Source organism: Saimiri boliviensis, chromosome 2 (assembly GCF_048565385.1).
Source record: "Saimiri boliviensis isolate mSaiBol1 chromosome 2, mSaiBol1.pri, whole genome shotgun sequence".
Classification (NCBI taxonomy): domain Eukaryota; kingdom Metazoa; phylum Chordata; class Mammalia; order Primates; family Cebidae; genus Saimiri; species Saimiri boliviensis.
The window spans coordinates 194,760,139-194,782,193 of NC_133450.1; the positions used below are offsets into that span (position 1 = coordinate 194,760,139).

The window sequence follows — 22,055 nt, forward strand, 5'->3', positions numbered from 1 at the left end:
TCACGGCGAACCCATTCCCTCACCACTGATTGGCTTAGACACAGGCAGAAGATATAAGTTTGGCCAATGAAATATGAGGAAATGTAATGGAGGGCTCTTGGGACTATTTCTTCACTTTAAAAAGAGCCACAGAAAGATACCTGAAGATATCCTGATGTAGGGAGAGGAAGAATGAGTGCTTCTATTATTTATTCTTCACTGTGATATGCTTCCATAAATGATCTCTTATTCTCAGAACAGATGACATGGCAGGTATTATCATACCCATTCACAGATGAGGAGACTCAGACTTAAGAGCATTAAGTAATTCAGCTGTTAATTGGTAGAGACAGGATTCAAATCCAGAAATGTATGGCTTCAAATGTATCTTATTTTAGGTTAGGTATTTTTACTTTGGAATAAATTTAACATAGGTTTATGTTAATGATTGTGTTGGTAAGTCTCCAATAGTGTGTTCCCTTCTGTGTGTCCAGGTAGAGTTAGGTTCTGAGTCTGCAGAGCTGTGTGTCCTTAGGTCCTCCTCCACCTAGGAGTCAGATGGTTCCACCAGCTGATGTCTTGGTCAGATAATCCTCTGAAATGACAATACCCTAGAGCCTTGCATGTGATCAGGGAGGTTAAAATCATTTGGTACTGCTGGCTCTGGGGACAGGATTGGGTGGCTCCTTTCATATTAGTGTTTTGCTCCAATTTTTTTTTTTTTAAATAAAAATCTTTTTTGTAAAGACAGAGTCTCACTCCATTGCCCAGTCTGGTCTTGAACTCCTGAGATCAAATGATCTGCCTGCCTTGGCCTCCCAAAGTGCTGGAATTACAGGCATGAGCCACTGCACCTAGCCTTGTCTTGCTGTTAATTTGGAATCCCTTGAATATGTTGACTTGAGTCAGCTCCAATGGTATAGAAAACACCAGCGATTGGCACAGGTCAGGCAATTGGTTGGTTGGTTTGTTTCCTTGGTTGACTTAACTCAATTGACTGGTATAGGCTCAAGTTAGGAAAAGCCATGCAAATCTCTCCAAATAAAGATAAAAATGTCTGCCTTACAGGGCTGTAGTGAGAACCAAAGTTAGCCTTCCTTGTACAGTTTCTATCGCGTCGTAGGAAACAGAACATGCTAGCTCCCTGAGTCCCCATTTTCCTCGGTGCTTCCTTCAAATGTTTAATCAATATAACAATTATCTAGAGAAGAAATGTTTTTGCATCTTGTAAACATTGCTAGCTCTGTTACTCAATGTCATTTTTTCAAAAAGAATTACTTTAGAATCTAGAACTTAAAATAGATTAACTTCTTTTTCTTTTGGAAATTAAAAAAACATTTCCAACCCATCTTATATTCCTACCTGTCATGGCTTCCAGGAAAATCAGAAGTAAACTTAATTACCAAGGACATTGACCAGCTTGCATTATCTATCTGTCTATCTATCTATCTATATCTATCTACCTACCTACCTACCTACCTACCTACCTACCTACATTTTGTCCTTATCATCTAGATAGCTATCATCTATTTGTATTAGTTCCCTAGGGCTGCTGTAACAAATTACCACAAATTTTGTGGCTTAAAACAACAGAAATTTATTCCCGCACAATTTAGGAGGCCAGAAGTCTGAAATCAATGTGTCAGCTGGGTTAGTTTTGTCTGGAGGCTCTGAGGGACAACCTGTTTTATGCCTCTCTCCTAGCTTCTGAGGGTTGCTGCGTTTCCTTGGCTTGTAGCCGCATGCTCCAGTCTCTGCCTTTGTTGTCATGTAGACTTTTTCCCTGTGTGTCTCTCCACAGGGTCTCCTTATAAGGATACCCATCATTGAATTTAGGACCTACCTAAATACAGCATGGCCTCATCTTAACTTCATTAACTACCTTTTCAAAGACCCTATTTCCAAATAAGGTCACATTCTGAAGTTCTAGGTAGATATTAATTTGGCGGGGACACTATTTGTCCTGGTACACTACCAATTTCACTCCCAATTTTCACTCCCGATTTATGCTTTTACCTTCTGCTCCCCGACTTTTTCTCAGGTATGCTGTCCAATTTCTCTAACTCACTTATTCTATAATCACTTACTGAATGCTACTATATATGAGACATTGACAGTACAATTGTAAACAAAATCTTTGCCCCTCACCAAATTCTTCCAGTTTGACGAAAGGATACACTAAAACAAAAACCCAATTAAGTATATGCTTAAAAATAATATAATTTAAAAATGATGACCAGTGCTGTGAAATAATGTGAGATAGATGAGATTATAAAGGGAGATATGATTCATATTGGTCTGGGATTATCAGAGTCTGAGACTCCCAGAATTCAGCTGGGAGTTTCTAACATAAAGGATTCAGCTAAGCAAGTGTCAGAGGATAAAGTATTTGAGGAAGAGGAGGCAACAGCATGTACAGGGAAGCCAGGAGGAAAGTGGCATGGGGTGGGGCTGAGAGGTGGGCAGGGCCAGGTCTCATAGGGCATTGTAGACCTAAGAGATTTTTTCCCATTAACATGGAAGGCCACTGCAGGCTTCTGAGCAGAAGAATGGTCTGCCATGTGAAAAACCAATTTGAGTGGGCAGGAGTGAAAGCAGAGAACCAGTTAGGAGACTTCTATATTGATCCAGGTGACAAATGATGGCTTGAACTCCAGTGACAACAGTGGAGATGACAATAAATGGGCATATTTGAGGCATATTTTATAGGAGGAAAAGACATGGCTTGTTGATGAATGCAGAAGATGTGATGTGGGAGGCATTAAGGATCCTGCCAGTTTCCAGAATGAGTAACTAGATGGCCAGAGGTGCCATTACCAAGATATGAGGCACAGGAGGAAAAATAGATTTAGGAGGGAAGATCAAGGGTTCAGCTTAAGACAAGTTAAATTTGAGATACCTGGAGGATGTTCAAGTGGAGACGTCAAATAGGAAGGTGGATATATGGTCTGGATCCGGGAAGATGAGTCTGTGTTGAAATGCAAATTTGGGAGTTCTTGGCAAGTAGAGACTATTTAAAGCCATTATTCTTGGCTTTAGGTGGTTTTGTTGTTGTTGTTGTTGTTGTTGTTGTTGTTTTTTAAATTGTCAAGCTGACCTTGTTCAGGTATATTTGGCTTCTCTTTGAAATATTGGAGCCTGTGGCTCTGGTTATACCTTCCAGTCTCTTATTTTCTGCCTTATTTTGTAGGTTTCTTTCTAATTACATTGTAAAGTCAGAGTATTGCAATAGAAAGAAACAGATTCTGATTATTTGTGTGCCTTGGAGAAGCAGCTGAGTATCTCTGGCTCCACTGAGTATCTCTGTTTTATGCTTCTCTCCTAGCTTCTGAGGGTTTTCCTAACTATAGAAGAAGGGATTTGCTTGTTTTCAGTTTTAAAAATCTATGACTCTGTAATCTAAGAAGTACTTGCTAAGGTATGTCTATCTTTCTCCATTCGCAAAGACTTTAAGTGGTCACCATTGGCAAATTAGCAAAGTTTTGATTAGATTTTGCAGGAGATTTTGAAGTACGCATCATGTCCAACAATTAAAGATTAAATCAAACACTATTCATGTCAGTCTCAGATACTATTGCTGTAATTCATGTCAGTCTCAGATACTATTGCTGAAAAATGGCATTTCTTCTGTACTTGTGGATATAGGTTATGGGGAAAAGTAGAAATTTAGATATTTACTCACCAAAATAGCATGACATTTAAATCTAAGACAAACCCGCTTCCCTGTAAATTCCTATAGGATTTGGCACTTCTTGGGCAAAGTAAAAAGTATTCCAAATATTATGTAAAAGCCTAGTAAATGCAATAACCTGGATCATGAGACACAAGCAACAGCATTTCCTTATGTCTTCTGAGGCAAAGCTATACAACATGTCACCATTTCAGCAGTCTTTCCATACCTCAGTGACAGCAAAGCTTCTCTTGCCACAGGGAACCACCTTGTACCACTTGTCATGAAGCACATCCATAACCCCGTGTGACTTGTACTGACTGATTAGCTCAGATATGTTGGAGGTCAGTGGAGAGTTGGGTGGGAGGCCAATGCCGTATCCTAGGAGAAAATACAATCTCTGATGAATTTTTTACACTCTTCCTGAGAGATCGCCACCATAGTTCATACTTGTGTGCTACTGCTATCAGACCTAAAAAAAGGGTGTGATGAGCTTTCATCAACGTTTTTTCAAAGCACTCAAAGACATTCCTAGTCATGATTACCCTTAAATTAGTGGTATATCGGAGTAGATAAATTGAGTCAGAAAAGGAGAGGAATGGGCTGTGCACAGTGTATTAGTGAAACATTTTAAGATCTTCTGCCTTTCCCTTTAAGATATTTCTTTGAGGCAATTTTGAGGTCTTTATCAGGGCTAGGATTCTCTATCTCTTCCAGAACCCCTCTTCTGAAACTTAAATATACGAAACTGGATTAATCATGGTCTGTTGTTAATGACAGTCTCTTATAACTGTTAATGCATGACCCTCTCTTACATTTTTAAATTTATTTTTTATTTTTGAATAACATAATAAGACCATGTAAATAAACAATACAAGAACTAAAACATCAATAGGAACTTGTAAAAACCAACTTAAATTGTCCAAAAATAAATAAATAAGAGGTAATACCAAGTTTTAGAGAAGATAAGGATCAATAAGATTATATATTGCTTGCTGTAATACAAACTGAAAATCGATACAACCATTTTGGAAAGCAGTTTGGTAGTATTTTGTTTGATTGAACATTTACATATTTTAAGACCAGCAATTCTGTTCCTGAGTCCATTCTCAAAGATCTCCTCCACAGGCATACCAGGAGATGTGTATAAAAATGTTCTTAGAGGAACTGTTCATGATAGCAAAAATTGGAAACAACCCAAATGCTCTTTGACAAGAGAATGAATAATGAAACTGTGGACTATTTGCACAGATGGAATATTAATAATCAAAACTATATGAACTAGAACTAGATGCAATGATATGGAAGACCCTTAGTAATATGCCATTGAATGAAAAAGGTAAATTCCAGAAGATTGCTTGCAGCAGGTAAATTCATTGTGTAAATATTAAAACATTCAAAACAACACAATACAGTTTTAGGAATACATATATATGCATATATATGTGATAATCCTTTTTTTTTTTTTTTTTTAAAGACAGGGTCTTGCTCTGTTGCCCAGGCTGGAGTACAGTGGTGCTATCACGGCTCATTGCAAGCTTGACCTCCTGGGCTCAAGTGATCCTCCTGGCTCAGCCCCCTGAGTAGCTGAAACCACAGGCACACACTGTATGACTGACTAATTTTGTATTTTTTGTTGACATAGGGTCTCGCCATGTTGCCTAAGCTGGTCTTGAATTCCTGGGCTCAAGCAATCCACCCACCTCAGCCTCCGAGAGTGATGGGATTACAGGTATGAGTCATGTGCCCAGCCAGTGATAATACTTATTAAAAAAAATAACAAGGATATGATAAATGGAAGGTGGTAATGCAGGGCAAGGGAAGCAGGGGAAGGAATGAGGGAGGAACATAAAGATGAAGTTAATTTGTTGTCAGAGTTTTATTAATCAGCTTAGACTTTATCCTCACAGTGTGTGGCTTTACTTGCTTTCCAAATGTTACTATATTGTTAATCTCTTTGATGAGCCATGTCAAAGAGGCTAATTAACTACATTTTGTTTTAGCTATTGGACAGATTAGTAAAAAAAAACAAAAAACAAGAAAAAAACAACTTTTTTTTGTGCTTCAACATGATTGAGGAAGATAAAATAAAAATATAGTTAGTTATTTTTTCATGGATAAAAGACTAAAAGGTTGTCAAGCATCTGAAGATACTTAATAGAAACAAATACCTCCTATAATTATTCTATCTTAGGACTCAATTTCAAGAACACTGGTTTTTGTTCCTTTTTAAATGCAGATACACAATCTTTTTCTTTAAAAAAATAAGGCTTGAGGTGTGTATAACCAATAAAAGAGATGAAATAATGCAGAAAAAAACCTGAGTTTTAATGGGTTGTATTTTTTTCTGATAATAATATTATTTGTTCCTTAACAATAGGGAGTCAAGAAAATGATGAGAATGTCAAAAGCATGATTAGCATTTTCCATTCAAAGATCTATTTTGAGTGCCTGTTTTGTGCCTAGTAGTTTTGGTTTGAAAGGCAGAACTGATAACAAAAGAGTTTGGATGGGTAGCTTTTTATTCTGCTGATGTTATTATTAAATAACATTTTAAAAAATAATGGGTAATTTATTAGAAGGAAGTAATCAGTTTTCTTTAGAAACATAATGAATGCAGTTGCCAATTCAACTGCGCGAACATTTATTCAGTACTTATTTGCACATCATGCACAATACTAGGCACAAGTATATCATAATATTCACTGATTCACTGACTCACACATTCATTTATTCACTCACTCATTCATTTATCCAAGAAATAAGTAAATAGGCACCATGTTAAGCAGTCAGCATTTGGCAGTGACCAAGGTAGTTGTGATCTCTGCTGCTATGGGATGTACACTCTACTGGGGAGGCAGATAATAAGCAATACACAGCATAATTATTATTTCATTACAATTGAGATAGATGCTGTAGGGAGAACTGAGCCATGTAAGAACAAAGTGTAGAAGGACTTGCTGCTATCTGGTAGGAGTGGGATGATGGTTCAGATAATTAGCCAGGTTTGTGGAATATCAATGTGTTTTTCCTTCCTGGTCCATAGTTTGCAGCAACAACAACAGCAACAGATTGGGGCACACAGTTCAGTTAAATCATCCTTGGATTCTAATAATAAGTACTGGGACATACTGAGCTCTGCTGTGTGCGAAGCGCTGTTCCGCATGTATTCCTACATGAACTGACACCAGAGTGTGTATTACTTGGAGACTTAAAGATTGAATAAATAAACTTCCAAGGTCACACAGCTAGTAGTTGGCAAAGCCAGCATTTTAAAGTAGATCTATTTGATTTTAAAACCAATGCTCTTCTTACCATGTCCATTACAACATGTGACCACATCAAAGAAATACTTATTTCCTTCCATTTAATGCAGGCCCCAACACTATATGCACACCGATGTAACCAGATAATTCATTTAAAAAACACAATCATCTAAACTGTTGGTTTGTTTCTAGTAAACACAAATACACATTGTTCACAGTCAGATTTTACTTATAAACTTTTCTATGTTATGTAGAAATAGTGTGAAAACAGCTCTAACTTATATGTGATTATATATGGGAAAATTCACTAGCAAGAACACTCACTAATTATATTGTTTCTCCTAAAACCCTCTGAAAGCTAATCATTCCAACCTACATTAATGTAATCATGGCAGAATTTTTTTTTTCATTTGATAATCACTTATTGCTCATGTATTCATTTATTAATTCCATAAACCTGCATTGAGTGCTTATTCTGTGTCAGGCACTCCTTCATATGCTCTGGAGGTTACCAAGTTAAAACAGCTTAAATTAAGTTACCAACTTAATTCAAAAATTAATGAATTAAGTTACCAACTTAAAGTTACTAAATGAATTAAGTTACCAATTTGAATTCAAAAAAGATAAAATATAATGCCTAGGGCACAATGAGGAGGATGGACGAAGCTCTGTGAAAATCCATAGGAACAAGAAATTGGTACCAGAGGAGAGGATGAGAGATGTCATCTTGAATTGTTTCTTGATCCTGATATTTTGGTAGATAAGACAAAAGTATATGATAAGAAAGTTTTAAATTTTGAACTTCACCCAAATGCCCATCGATGATAGACTGGACAGGGAAAATGTGGTACATATACACCATGGAATATTACACAGCCATCAAAAATGATGAGTTCGTGTTCTTTGTCGGGACATGGATGAACCTGGAAACCATCATTCTCAGCAAACTGATGCAAGAACAGAAAATCAAACACCGCATATTCTCACTCATTGGCAGGTGTTGAACAATGAGAACACATGGACACAGGGAGGGGAGCACTACACGCTGGGATCCGTTGAGGGGAAATGAGGGAGGGATGAGGGGTGGGGAGGTGGGGAGAGATAGCATGGGGAGAAATGACAGATATAGCTGAGGGGAAGGAAGGCAGCAAATCACACTGCCATGTGTGTACCTATACAACAATCTTGCATGTTCTTCACATGTACCCCAAAACCTAAAATGCAATTTAAAAAAAACCATAATAATAATAATATAAAAATATATTGAGTACTCAAAAAATTTTGAATTTCATGCTTATGATAAATCTACATATTCTAAGAATAGAATTTTGGCACTAAAATTCCCTAATGAAAATGTTGAGTTTTCAGACATTTATAAAAATTGTTACACAAGAAATAATAAATATTAAATCACTCCACTCGATCATGTTGAGGTCAATTTGCAGCTGGTTGCTAAAAATAGATTACTATTCCTTTAACATTTCTATTTTAATGTATTGAAAATTGATATTTTAATGATTTCTAGCAATAATAACTGTTTTTAGCTAATTAAAACAAACTATGAACATGGAATGAGGGAAAAATAGGAAAATAAATTATGTGATGATGAGAGGAGTTATTTGTGAAAAGAGATAAAAATCCATTTTATTCAGAAACATAAAATAGTAAAACCTTGAGGGTTTTATTTCTGTCCCCACTTAACAGTTGCTTTTCAAATTTGCTTGTGTTCATTGATCAAAGAATTCTTATTTTTAAATTGCTGACTCAACTTAGCAGCCTGAGTTGCTTTTGTTATTATTAGAAACGTGGCTTTGCCATAAAGACAGGGTTGACTATTTTGTGGTTGATGGATGAAGCAAAATGGAATCCTTCAACTCTAAAGATGAAAGCATCAGGCATCCTGGAAATTGGATACAGCTTAATAGCCCAAGAGAACAATTTTCAGAGTAGAATCCTGATCTCTTAACCATGGATAAATCAGCTTTACTCAGCTAAAAGTGGTGGAAATATTTTGGCTAGCAAATGTATAGTTTGAAATTCATAGACTAAAAGAATCTTCCTGAAATGTGGTTGGAAAGGAGATATTTTGAAAATAGCATCTCAGATAGGGTTAAAAAGGCTTCAGGGAGAAGGATTTATTCAGTTTTGCAGTCTGTCCTTGGAATACCATATTTAGCTACTCTGGGACAATGGTTGAGAACATATTGTAATGGTCCCAACTATAAAGAGACTATAAAATAGGTTTCCCTTAGCCTCACTACATCAAAGTGGGGAGAGAAATGTGTGGGAGAGTTGAAACTTAGGGAGACTATCCTAGAAGAATTTTATGCTGAATTGGTCTCAATTTATTAATTCAATATACTATATAATAATAATTTGTTGAGCACTTCTTATGAGCCAAACAAGTTTCTACAGTGCATGCTTTGTATGTATTACTTAATCCTCACAACAATTCTATCACAAATTTCCTGTTCATCTCCCCATTATGCAGATGAGGAACCTGAGGAGTAGATTAAATAGCTTACCAGTTAATACCAGCAATTTTATCCTGCCCCAAGCACCCAGACTCCAAAGCCAGTGCTCCAAGCACTGTATTAAATAATTATTAGAAAGCAAGTAAAAGAACAAACTCAAAAGTAGGCAAAGGTCTTTGGCAGAAAGGTCAGGCATCATTATTGTGTGGTTACGTTACTCTTTCTCCTCGTTTGAGCTTTGTTGTCAGCTAACTCCAATGCACAAAATGGAGACATGTATTCATTTATCTCAACACTTGCTTTTGTTCTCCACTGCATACAATATGTATTTGTGCCCCTGGTATATGGGATTTAATTCAACCAAAGGCTCTCCACATGCTTTCAAATCCTTAACAGTTTGGGTTTGCTCTGCTATATACTCTTTAGTACGAATGAGCACTCATGAAAGGGTTTCAAACTCAGTGTGGAGCCACTGTCTCTTATTTGCCATACTTTTTCCTTTTAAGTCAAAATAAATATAGAATGGTGAAGCTGGGAAGGGTAATAGTTATTTTCATCTGTTCAGGCTTCTATAACAAAATATCATAGACTGAGTGACTTATAAACAAAAGAAATTTATTTCTTATTGTTCTGGAGGCTGGGAAGTCCAAGAGCAGGGCTCTGGTAGATTTGGTGTCTGGTGAGGGACTGCTTTCTGGTTCATAGATGTTGCCTTGTAGCTGGATCCTTGCATGCTGAAAAGGGCGAGTGAGCTTCGTTGAGCCTATTTCTTAGGGGAACTAATTTCATTTATTAGGGTGAAACCTTTATGACCTAATCACCTCCCACTAGGTCCCACCTCCTAATATCATCACGTCGGGATTAGATTGCAACATATGAACTTTGGGGAGGCACAATATTCAAACCATAGCAGTAGTTACACTGTGTGTCACACATATAGTACTTAGTGTGTTACTGCTATATAGAGTGACAGTAGGTACATTCAACATGAAGGAATAATTGCACTGTTTTCTCACGTCTTAGTACATTTAAACATTTGGGAAAGTATAGATTCAAGCTATTAACTACCTAAGTGAGTGAATTAGGTATTTATTTCAAATGTAATTAACTATTTAATAGGTAATAGATCATTTATTACATAATTGTTACATGCCTAGCATTGTGCTAGACCCTGTGAAAAGATATGGGTAGGCATCTAAAACAGTCTTGTAAGCTAAATGGTGAACCGTTGCTCATAAACTGCTTTGATGATGTTTTTTATAACTATGCAGTCTAAATAATAAAGCTCAGGTTTTAATAAGTTCAAGAAATGTAAATGTTATTAAATGACAGCATATAATTTTTTAACAATTTAATTGAGAGAAATACGAAAATATTTCTTTCGGTTTGAGATTCAATTAAATTAAATTTAAATTAATTTAAATTAAATTTCAATTCAATAAATAATTTGAGAGAAATATTGAGAAATATTTTCATATTTCTCTTAATTAAATTTTAAAAAGTATTTTATGCTATCCTTTAATAACATTTACATTTCTTGAACTTATTAAAATCTGAGCCTTATTATTTAGATGGTAGGTGGCTCATGCCTGTAATCCCAGCACTTTGGGAGGCTGAGGCGCACAGATCACTTGAGGCCAGGAGTTTGAGACCAGCCTGGCCAAAATGGTGAAACCCTGTCTCTACTAAAAATACAAAAATTAGTTGGGCATGGTGGTGAACACCTGTAATCCCAGCTATTTGGGAGATTGAAGCATGAGAATCGTTTGAACCTGGGAGGTGGAGTTTGCAATGAGCTGAGATCATGCCACCGCACTCCAGCCTGGATGATAGAGTGAGACTCAGTCTCTCTCTCTCTCTCTCTCTCTCTCTCTGTATATATATATATATATATATATATATATTCATATTTTTAAGAAAAGTAGCAATCAAGACTTTGACTAGTATTTCTACCACATTGCTTTGTGTAATTTATATGTATCCTCCCTTTCTGTTTTACTGAGTTAGGTTTTTGGGGTATGAACTTATTGTCATGGGCAGTATTGAATTAAATTTTCTGATGTGTGCCCCATCCATTTTGAGAATAACCTCACGATGATAATAATACACTCTCAATTGAAACCTGCAGTCTTTCTGCTCTCTTGCAGGAAGGGCTCTTCCATTCGCCATTTTGTGCCTATCTCCTTTGAAAACGATGTGGTTTTTAGAGATGATGGGAAGTGCAAGAGGCTAAGTCTCAGGAGCACAGATGGAAATGTAAACAGGAAACCAGTGGGGAGTTAATTGTGTGGCATCTGGCACTGGGGTCCAACAGAGGCAAACAAGCCATCTTACCACTGTCTTTTGACAAGATAGAGTTGTCCCCTGAAGATAAAGGTGGAAAATGGAGCCCCTCATTCTTAGGTCCAATACACATGATTCACTGTTAGTAGCTCCTAATGGCAGAAGGGACCTCAGCTACACAGTGCATCTAGGACAGAAATAAAATGTAACATCCCTAGATGCTACAAAAAATGAGAAATTTCCCATTGTTACATAAAAATGGGATTATGTACTGAATGTTGTTTGCTTTTCTAGCTTTTTCTTTGTCTGCCTTTGCTATCTTAAGTGGTAGTCTTAATAGAAGACCAATACTGCTAATTGCCTCTCGGAAATTTCTGAGTTCCATCCCTGCTGCAGGTGGGGGTCACTTTGCCTGGAGAGGGGACTGATTTCTGATAGGAGAAGACATGAAGAAACAGCATCAGCTATAACACTCTCATTTATCACAAAAACAAAGACAGAGGTAAAAAAATCTGCTGATGCCTTTAGAGGAGACAGAGACCAACTGTGGCTGGAAAATTGAAATCAGAATAGTCTTGATATCCTAGTTAACAAACAGGAAAGTACAGATTTCTGGAAATAGCAGTTGGGCACCCCCATGGGATTGTTTCAAGCCAAAGTGTTTTCTGAGAAGTGAGCATGGCTATCTTGAGAGCCAGCAGGTACTGTCAGGGAAAGGAAGCTGGGAACTGGAAAATGTGAAATTTGCTGCTTTGAACTATCAGCTCCATATATTGACCATCACTCAGAATGAAAGGAGCTACGGACAAAGCAATCTTTCTTTGGTTCTGAAGTTTGATTGATTGGGCGATCACATTAGAAGGAAAAAATTGCTGCTAGTGGGGAAAAAGATCTGAGATCCCAAACACGGATCCAAGGTTTGGTTTGGGACCCCCAAAGGGCATTAAACTAGAATAAGTATTTTTCTACTTATTTTTCAACTAGTGGAAGAACACTTATTTAAAAACCACGAGCTTTAGATTTCAGTCCCAGTATTATCATCTTATTGGACAATTATGAAAATGTTATGTAATGTCCTTGGGCTTTTTTGTTTATCAAATGAGTAGATTGGATTAGATCAATATTGGGGCCCTTCCAGTTGTAAAATGTAATCATTCTAGTTTTGCCATCAGATTTGCTACAGTAGCTGGCTGTTAGAAAATAAAGATTTCCCTGACTTATTGAAGGTCAAGGTGGGAGAATCACTTGAGGCCAGGAATTGGAAACCAACTTGGGCAACATAGCAACAAAACACCCTGCTTACACACACACACACACACACACACACACACACACCCCAGATTAAATTCAAATCAACTCCCTATCTCTTACACTGTGCCACCACTCCCAGATCATTTGGGTAACAATGATTTTCTCCCCCCAACAATTGGGTAAATAAATATTTGTTGAATAGGTGAAAAATAAATTCCTAACTTTAGCAACTTAATAGCTAAGTGCTTATGAGTTGAAAAAGAAAACAAGGGAAGATGAATAGCTCTTTGCTTCTGACTTTGGCATTTGTGACTTGCTAGGTTGGCGAACTGAGCACAACCTAAGTAAAAGTGAATCAAGAGTGACTGATTAATACCTTCTATGGCAAATGGCTTCCCCACAGTGAGAAGTTTGCAGTCAGCATCTATTGACACTTCATAATCCAGAAGGGCTTTGTCCATGATGAAGGCGTCTAGTTTCTCTGGATCATTCCTATATTTAAGACCAGAGGAGAAAAGTGAAAATGATTCATTAATGGGAAGGAAGCACGAAGGCTGACAGCAGGCTTTTGTTGAGGGGACAGAAACCTGGACAGAAAGGGCAGCACAGCCTACCTAGCTGCTGACTTAGCTGTCTTGGCTTCTCACTGACCTCTAGGCTATAGACCAGGGGAGACAGATACTCTTATGAAAGAGTATGACATTTTTCCAGTGGGTTTATCTACTGGTTTCTTTCATTACTTCTAAATCCATCAATAAAGCTAGATCCACTCTGAATTGAATAGGAAGGTGCATAGAGAAGGTTCATTCTTATACCATTAGAGTGATTTCTTATTGTTAGGCATTGCCTCCATTATTCTCTATACATTTTATCACTCAGAATGACTATGATATAAAAGATGAGGAAATCGGGGCTCAGAGGGTTGAAGTAACTTCAACCAGGTTGCACAGATAGTGTTGGGACCAGGGCTTCCACTTGAAAAGAGGGCAAGGAAGGAGAAGTTTTAAACGGAAATAACTGTCTAAAATACATGCAACAGCTTCTTTGTTATCAGCCACTTCCAATTCTTTTTGGAAAGGTGAAAGACATAAATCCATTTAAGAAAGGATTTTCTATCAGGAAAAGTTTCAGAAGAACTCTTGGCCTAATTTGCTTTTATTGTGACTATGTCATGAGCCCATCCCTGGATATTGTTACCATGGAAATGGGCTATTACTCTTATTGGCTGGGTGGCGTCATCTGGAGTAAGCCCCACATAAATCATTGAGAGTAGAAGAGGGATGAAGAAATGTAGGATGCTGTGACCAAAAAGAGGGAATGGATTTTGTAAAGACCAGAAAAAAAACTATTTTGTGCACTGTATTATCTCCCCAATTAAAGTGTAAGTTTCTTGAGAATAAGAACTCTGTATTATACTTCTTTCTCTCTCACGCGATGACTATCTCAGGTCCTTTTTATTGTGTAAGTGTAGAGGTTTATTTTTTAGAAGCAAGAACATTTATTAATTTGAAAAAAGAAAGATTTTCTACCCTTACAAGTTGTCCAACCAGAACAACTCTAAGAGTAGAAAATTACAAGTCTTTTGCAAAAAGAACAACTCTTTTCTATTCCTCCTGGGCTCAGTCCTTTCTCTCTTAGATCCTCTCTTAAGGGTGAGGCTGTTCTAATTCAACACTGTGTGGCCTCTTAACAGAGGAGAATATGACTAGAATTCATAAAAAATCAAAAAGAGAAAGACATCTCTACACACCAGAAGATTCGTCAGTGGGCAGGAAACATATCTTTACAGAAATGGCTTTGATCGGGTCACGTGTAGACACTTGGTTGGTAGGTCAGCTTCCCTTTTTGGTACCAATGACCATTGCTTTCTTATCCTACTCTTCAAATAAGTAAAATACCCAATTTAAAATGCATCCCCTTTTCCAAGGGGTATCAGATTTAAGTTACAATGAGGCCCATATTTGACTTTAACCAGAATGAAGCACCACCCAGCTCTACAGCAGTGGGAAGCTTCAGAAAGGGTTCGGGATGGATGTGGATTGTCTCCTAGGAGTTGATGATAAGGAATCTTAATGGAACCTTGGCAATAAAATAAAAATTGAGCTGAAAGCTGTTTCTCCAATCAAAGTTCAACTGCCACAATATCATAATGTACCTTGAGAGCTAACCAACAAATTATCATTTGCCAATATTCCACAAATATTTGTGGTAGCAATATGGCAGTAAAAAAGATGAGGTTCATTTCAGTTTTTTTAAAACCAGTAATACATAAAGCTTAATTTCTCCGGTATCCTTCTTTAAATAACCACTCTTGACTTTGGACTGCAAAGTGCAGATAACTATGATGAATTTCAATTACATGAAAGGCAAAAAGCAGTCAGCTTTCAGACTCCCATGGGACCCTGAGTCACTGATGAGGAAATGGCCAAGTGGGATCCAGGTACAAGTAGCTTCTAGACTGGATGAATCACTGTTGTGGTTCGCAGGGCCCCCAATGGTTATTTCTATTATAGAATCATGCCCTGTCTTTTCTTAGGCATTATTTTAAAATACATATCACACACCACAAGAAAACTAGTCACATATTAACATAACAAAATGAATAAGAATATTAATGGATTAATTTTTTTGGGAAAACTGTTAATGAGAAAGCAGTGCCCTGAGAGAGTAGAATTAAGTCCAGGGGAATCTTGATGGGAGAGGGAAAGGACAGGTTCAATATGTAGAAACCTGCCTTGCATGGGCAATACTAGGGCTTGTGCCTTGTAGGTCAGAGCTCTGGGATGCCAGGGAGGTAACATGAAGACTGTGGTTGTGGGAAGTGTTGTCTAAGGGCATAGGAAATGACTAGACTGAAAGTGGAGAGTTAAGGCCCAGGGAGAAGTGCTGAGAGGGCATTAGTGATAAGCTCTGCCTATATTTCAGTTTCATCTCAATAAGTGAATTGCTTGGGGAGCTTGTTAACATGAAGATTCTGATGCCATAGGTTTGGGATGAGGCTGGAGTTGCTTCATTTCTAACTAGCTTTCAGATACCAACTGGAACATAGATGTTGCTGGAACATGGACTATTCTTTAACCTTCCATGGCCCACTCTCCTGTCATGGTTCCTAGACAAGTCTGAAGCAGTGGTTGGATTTCATTCAGAGACCTGGTCCTAGTCCTCACTCTGCTACTTGCTAGCCATATTACAAAAAAAAAAAAAAAAAAAAAAAAAAGGACTTCTTCCAGGCCTTCATCATCTGTGGCTGCTTTCTTCAAGATTGCTTCTCTTCAGGCTAGGGTGGGGCCAGCGCTGGGCATGTGTGCCTTCTCGGGTAAAGCTCCTGGGTTACATGAATGCCCTGCATGAAGTGGAACTGCTGGGGACTGCAGCAGTTGCTCCTCTCATCCTTCTTCACACTGTCAGCAGAGCCCAGTTTGTCTGCCATTTCTGCTGAGCTGGAAGCTGTTGCTACCCTGACTTCTTATTCTTTCTCTCAACCATAAATTTGCCTGAAGAAGAGAATACACAAGAAGATCTGGGAGGCAAAGGGGCTCTAAATGTCATGTCAGAGAGAGCCTCTAATGTGCTGATGTTCTTGCAAAATTAAAAGTGGCATTTCATAGTACTTTCACATCATATAGAATTTTGCAAATATGAGAGAACAGGCTTTTTCTCTGAGCTAGAGTTAAGAGTCCATAACATTTTAAGTGGCCTATTTCTAAAGTTGTTGAGAGAGACAAAACCCTTATGTTCGTGAAATTATTTCTTTATTTCTGCTCTTCCTTAAAAAAGAATTTGAGGTGGCAGGTCTTGCTGTCCATCGGGGAGACTATTGAAGCTGACCATGGAGAAACCAGTTTCCTGATTCTGCACAATTCTAGGAACTGGAAGTGTGGATGTTTTTTATTATCTTGATTCCTTCAATCAGGAGGGAGATGACTGGTCACCCTCATGCATTCATGTTTTTCAGAAACCATTCTTTCTCTTTTCCCAGGAAAACTAGATGGAGCAGACCCATCATTGCACCGTCTGCCTTTACATTCAACATCATTGAATTACAGGCTCTGATAATCTTCCATGGCAATGTGATTTCTCTTGATTGCTTCTCATAAATTTTGATGAGAAAAATGCAGGCATGGGAATCATTGTCTTCTATCTTATTTCCTTTCTACAGAAAATCTCCAAGATAAATTCCATTTCCTTGTGGCAAGAGGAGGCATTCCATGGGCTTAGAGATATATTCACTGCAAAGAAAAAGGTTACCTTGGGACACTTTATCCTCTGGCCACATTCCCTGTGTGTTTGATCATTTCAGCACCATTGTTTTCTCAAGTGATGTGAAGCTAACATTTACTTCCCCCACCATCTGCTATGCTAATGGTCCCACTGGCTCTTTGAACGAAGCTATTGCCAACTTGAGACTATGCAGGTCACAAGTAATATAGGCCACACAATTAAATACACACTATTTCACACTATCTCCTGGGATCTCACACAGTGTAAAATATTACTGAATGCAACATGGGTATATTTGTCTGTCATTTTCGGAGACTGAAAAACAGTACGTCAGTAGCTAAATTACTTCTCTTCAGTAAGAATTTTTCTTTGGATCCAAGAGGTTGACACTCACTTCAGATATTCCACTCCATCGGGGGTGGCTGGAACATTGTACCTTCTCATATATTCATGCATCTCTGGGAAACTCTGTCTCACATAATCTTCAGCACTGCTTTCTCGGACAGTTCCAAAGCGAAATCCTTGGGAGGGATGATGCAACTGTGAGGGAGAAAAAGAAAAGGCTTAAATAAAAATTATTCTTAGAATTGTTTTTAACATTTTTTCCATAATTCTTTGAAATGATAATAATTCAGAACATTTTTTCTTTTTTTAAGTCTATAAAGAAATTGCTGCTTCTGAGATAATTCAGAACTTTTCTAACACCCACAGGCAGGAGCATGTACATAGAAATGTGCAGACATGGGTACGTGCTTTTTAACATCAGAAATTGTTCTAGCTTTAGAAGCAAGCATATGGAAACAAAAATACAAAACATTTGTTTTTGTTTTATATTGAGAACCTATTAGAATTCTTTAGAAGCTGTGCAAATTGGCATGTAGAATCAGTCTCATTATTGTAAATTGCATATCAGACAGGATATATTCATAATAAAGATTATGATACTCCTTGGTTAGAATGACTCAAAGGCCAAGTTAAAACCTTGCATTCTGAGATTATAATAAACCTGCCCCAATGCTGTGACTACATTGCTTTTGTGTTTAGCTATCTTTATGCTATATTACATTCTGTTTATTGAATTTATTTTTGGCGTTATTATAAAATGCTCTCTTTCCTTTAAATAACTGTATTATCCAATGCTGAGTCATGCTGTATATTTGCTCAAATGGAATGGTATGAAAGATAATTTGTAGTGACAGAGGGGAGGGTGGCAGGAGTAGACCTAATAATTTCATAGGTTTCCAGGATGCAAGACACCTCACCTTGTGTACTAGTCAGTTCTCACACTGCCATGAAAAAACACCTGAGACTGGGTAATTTATCGAGAAAAGAGGTTTAATTGACTTATAATTCTGTATGGCTGGGGAGGCCTCAGTAAACATAAAGTCACTGCAGAGGGCACCTCTTCACAGGATGGCAGGAGAGAGAATGAGTGCCAAGTGAAGGGAGAAGCTCCTTATAAAACCATCAGATCTTATGAGAACTCACTCACTATCAGAACAGCCCTGTGATTCAATTATCTTCACCTGGTCCCTCCCACAACACATGGGAATTATGGGAACTACAATTAAAGATGAGATTTGGGTGGGGACACAGCCAAACCTTGTCACCAAGAGAAAAGAGTGTGCATTGGGAGTCCTGCAGAGACTGTCTGTCACTAAGGAGAATAAAGAGAGATCACACGAAACATTACTATTCAATGGAAGTTCTAGAGAAGCATTAATGTGTAATCTAAAGTGTGGACTATTTAAAAAAATGAGAATGAACTGGGATTTGGCCACATTACTGTGGTCAGCAATATTTTAGAGATGATACATCTCCACAATAATTATAGTCAAGTCTTTGCACAATTTTGTTTTGCCTGGTATTAACATATTTTATATAATTAGTTCTGATGTGATTCCCTGGGGACACAAATCTATGGATGGGCTTCATGGAGTTTATAAACCTCCTGAAATAGTAGGCAATAGTTTTTGTAAATGTGTTTGTAATTTTCATCCAGGAGGGAGATAATACAGAGTAGTTTTTTAATAATTAGGTTTTTAAGTTGTTTACCCTGAAAATGATTAAGAACTCACTGAATATGGTGACGAATAACATATATTTGAAGATGAATTAGTTTTGACACCCAGTAAAGGTCTAACAATATGGTAATAGTTAAATAAATTATATGGCATATTCTTATAGAGTGTAATGCAACATATAAATCATGTTCATAAAGTATGCTTCATAAAACAAGGCAAATACTCATATGACAGGTGGAAAAAGGCTTTTATATGGTATAATCAAAATTAAATACATATACATCTATTTAAATGCTATGATTTCCCATATGTATTATACACACACACAAATACACACACACCTTGGAAGAAACCCCACTGGAGTTGAATTTACAAGTGTATTTTTTATTTACAGATTATCTGTGGAAACACTTAACCATATTTGTAAGTAGAAAAAAAATTTTATTTTAAAATCAGCGAAATAAATCGCTCATTCATGTATTCAACATTTATTGAAGGCCTACTCTGTACAGCTCTCAAAGTTACTAGGGCTAAGAGATAAATATCTGCAATTACTGCCATATAGGATCTCTTACAGCCTGGTTGTTCATTGTATTTCTTTGGTATCCCACTGTTAAGTAGGTAACATAACTTACTCTGAGTTTAATGTAATTGTTCCACGCACTGAACAAATTCTAATGCTTTATGCCAGCATAACCTTAATGCCACATCAACAATAATAACAATATTTAACATTTATTAAACACTTATGTGCCAAACATGGGACTTAGAGCTTTACATGCATTATCGTGCTGAATCCTCATAATAGCTTCACGGGGAGGGCACTGTTGTTACTTCCTATTAGGGACGAGTAAACTGAAGCTCAGAGAAGTGAAGTAATGGGCATAAGATCATGCAGTTATAAGTAGTAGGAACTGGCTCAGAACCCATGTCTAGCTTATTTCAAAGCATATGCTATTATCTATCATATCATCTTGCATTCTAGCTCATGACAACCGAAGTGACGATGTTTATTAGAAGGAACTCACCAAGCTTTTAAAGATATTATCCTTATGCCTTGAACCCCCCAGGCTGTTCTCACAGTAGCAAATTGCAGTCCTATGGCTTGAGCAAGGCAAATTTATCAGCATTGTCTGTCCACCACCTATTAACTTTTCAAGACTTAGGTCAATATTTTCTATGTAAAGTCATTGGTTTTGTCTAACTTCACCCTCCTACCCAGAACAAAAACAGTTAAAAAATTAACTACTTATTTATCTGTGCTGATATGGTAGCTTGGCCATTCAAAATATAAAGGCAAATATTTATTTAAGCAATCTTTGGCCTTTCCATGCATCATCTCCTTTGATCCTACCAAGAAATGTGAGGTAGCTACGTCTATCATCTTCTTACATAAAGACACTGAAGACCAGAAAGTTTGTCATTTGTCCAAAGTCACAGAACTCGTAATTGTACCTGGGATTTGAATTCAGCCTGATCAAAGGCATTCAGCTTTTGACAACCATGGAACACTGTTTCTGATACTAGGACATACCGACTCCTTCAGTCTGGTCATTACAAAATTTGTTACTTATATGCCAGGCAGTGAGCTAAAGGCTTTACAAAATTTTACAATAATCTTACAAGATAGATGTTATTTTCTTACTTTGCTGATTAATACACTGAGGTTTGGATAGTTAAAGTAACATCAACTTCTCATGACTAGAAATTAACAAGCTTCAGCCATTTTCCCTAATTGCAGACTAAGTTTCATTTGATTGTGTAATACAGTTACTTATCATGACCTTTGGCACCCAGCCAGTAGTCTGTATCTGTCTGTTGAGTTAATTCATTTTATCTAGTCTCTTTTTCTGTCCTGTTTTATTCATTTAATTTATATGCATTCTTCTGCTCTCAGTTCAGTAATTACTTCCCTAACTTATTGTATAGGCCAGATTTTTTTGTAAACCCTTATGGTACATATACCTATCTTTTGTGGAACCTATCACAGTTGCAGTTTTAAATTTAGTTGTGTAATCATGTGATTAGTGCCTAGACTCTCACTTTCTTCACTGGAAGCTCCATGTAAACAAGAATAATATTAATGTATCCTTGTATTTCTAATGCCTTTCATTGTGCAGTTGCTTAAGAAAATGCTTGATGAGTAATTAATTGATAACTATTCTTTGAACTTAGAGAAAGGTGAGTTTTGTCATGTCACTTAGCACAAACTATGCTAACAGTATAGCTTATAACTCAAGCTTTCTAAATAAACCCTCTCTTTAAGGTGAAACGTTGCAGAATCATTAATTAAAATACCTTTCTATCTTATAGAAACAGAATTCCTTCCAGAAGTAGATTTCTTCACATTATGTTTTGAGAATACTTTTATGGCCTATGACCTGTCGTAGTGAAACCCTGCTTTTCTGGGTCTTTTTTCTCTTCAGAGTGCACCAGCACATTATGCCTTCCCAAAGCGTGGAAGGAGTCAGGGAGCCTGCAGACCTGGGCTCAGAATTCCAGTGGAGGACTGGCTCTTTGCATTTTTCCTTTACATGACTTTCTGTTGTGTTTGCTCATCAGCTTCTCATCGACTCTGTGAAGGCAAAGGTTCTCAGGTTCTGAGAATGAAAAGTTTTTTTCTTGGGTTAGCAAATAATAAGACTCCAGAAGAGAAAGCATTTTATTAGCCTGACAGGGACCTCACTCCCACGTGGATTTGTTTTGCAAACATTGCCACTGCTCTTGTTCGAGTCACTGTTATTTCTGCCATTCACATATTCCCTTTCTTCCTTTCTAATCCACTCAGAGAAATTTTAGAATTCAAATATGATCATGTCCCTCACTTGCTTAATACCCATCAGTGGCTCCACATGGCCCTGGGGATGAAGTCCAAACTCCTGACTTG

At 37.3% G+C, this 22,055-nt stretch overlaps 1 protein-coding gene across 1 annotated transcript in view; it reads right to left on the reverse strand.

Moving 5' to 3' along the window:
* GRIN3A (glutamate ionotropic receptor NMDA type subunit 3A) overlaps positions 1 to 22,055 on the reverse strand; it is a 163,271-nt gene that overhangs the window by 34,799 nt on the left and 106,417 nt on the right. The window contains exons 4-6 of the mRNA XM_003940103.4: positions 17,539 to 17,684; positions 13,300 to 13,415; positions 3,879 to 4,030 (exon numbers count right to left, since the gene is read on the reverse strand). Of these exons, the coding sequence (XP_003940152.3) occupies positions 3,879 to 4,030; positions 13,300 to 13,415; positions 17,539 to 17,684 (414 nt within the window). The remainder of the gene's footprint in view (positions 1 to 3,878; positions 4,031 to 13,299; positions 13,416 to 17,538; positions 17,685 to 22,055) is intronic.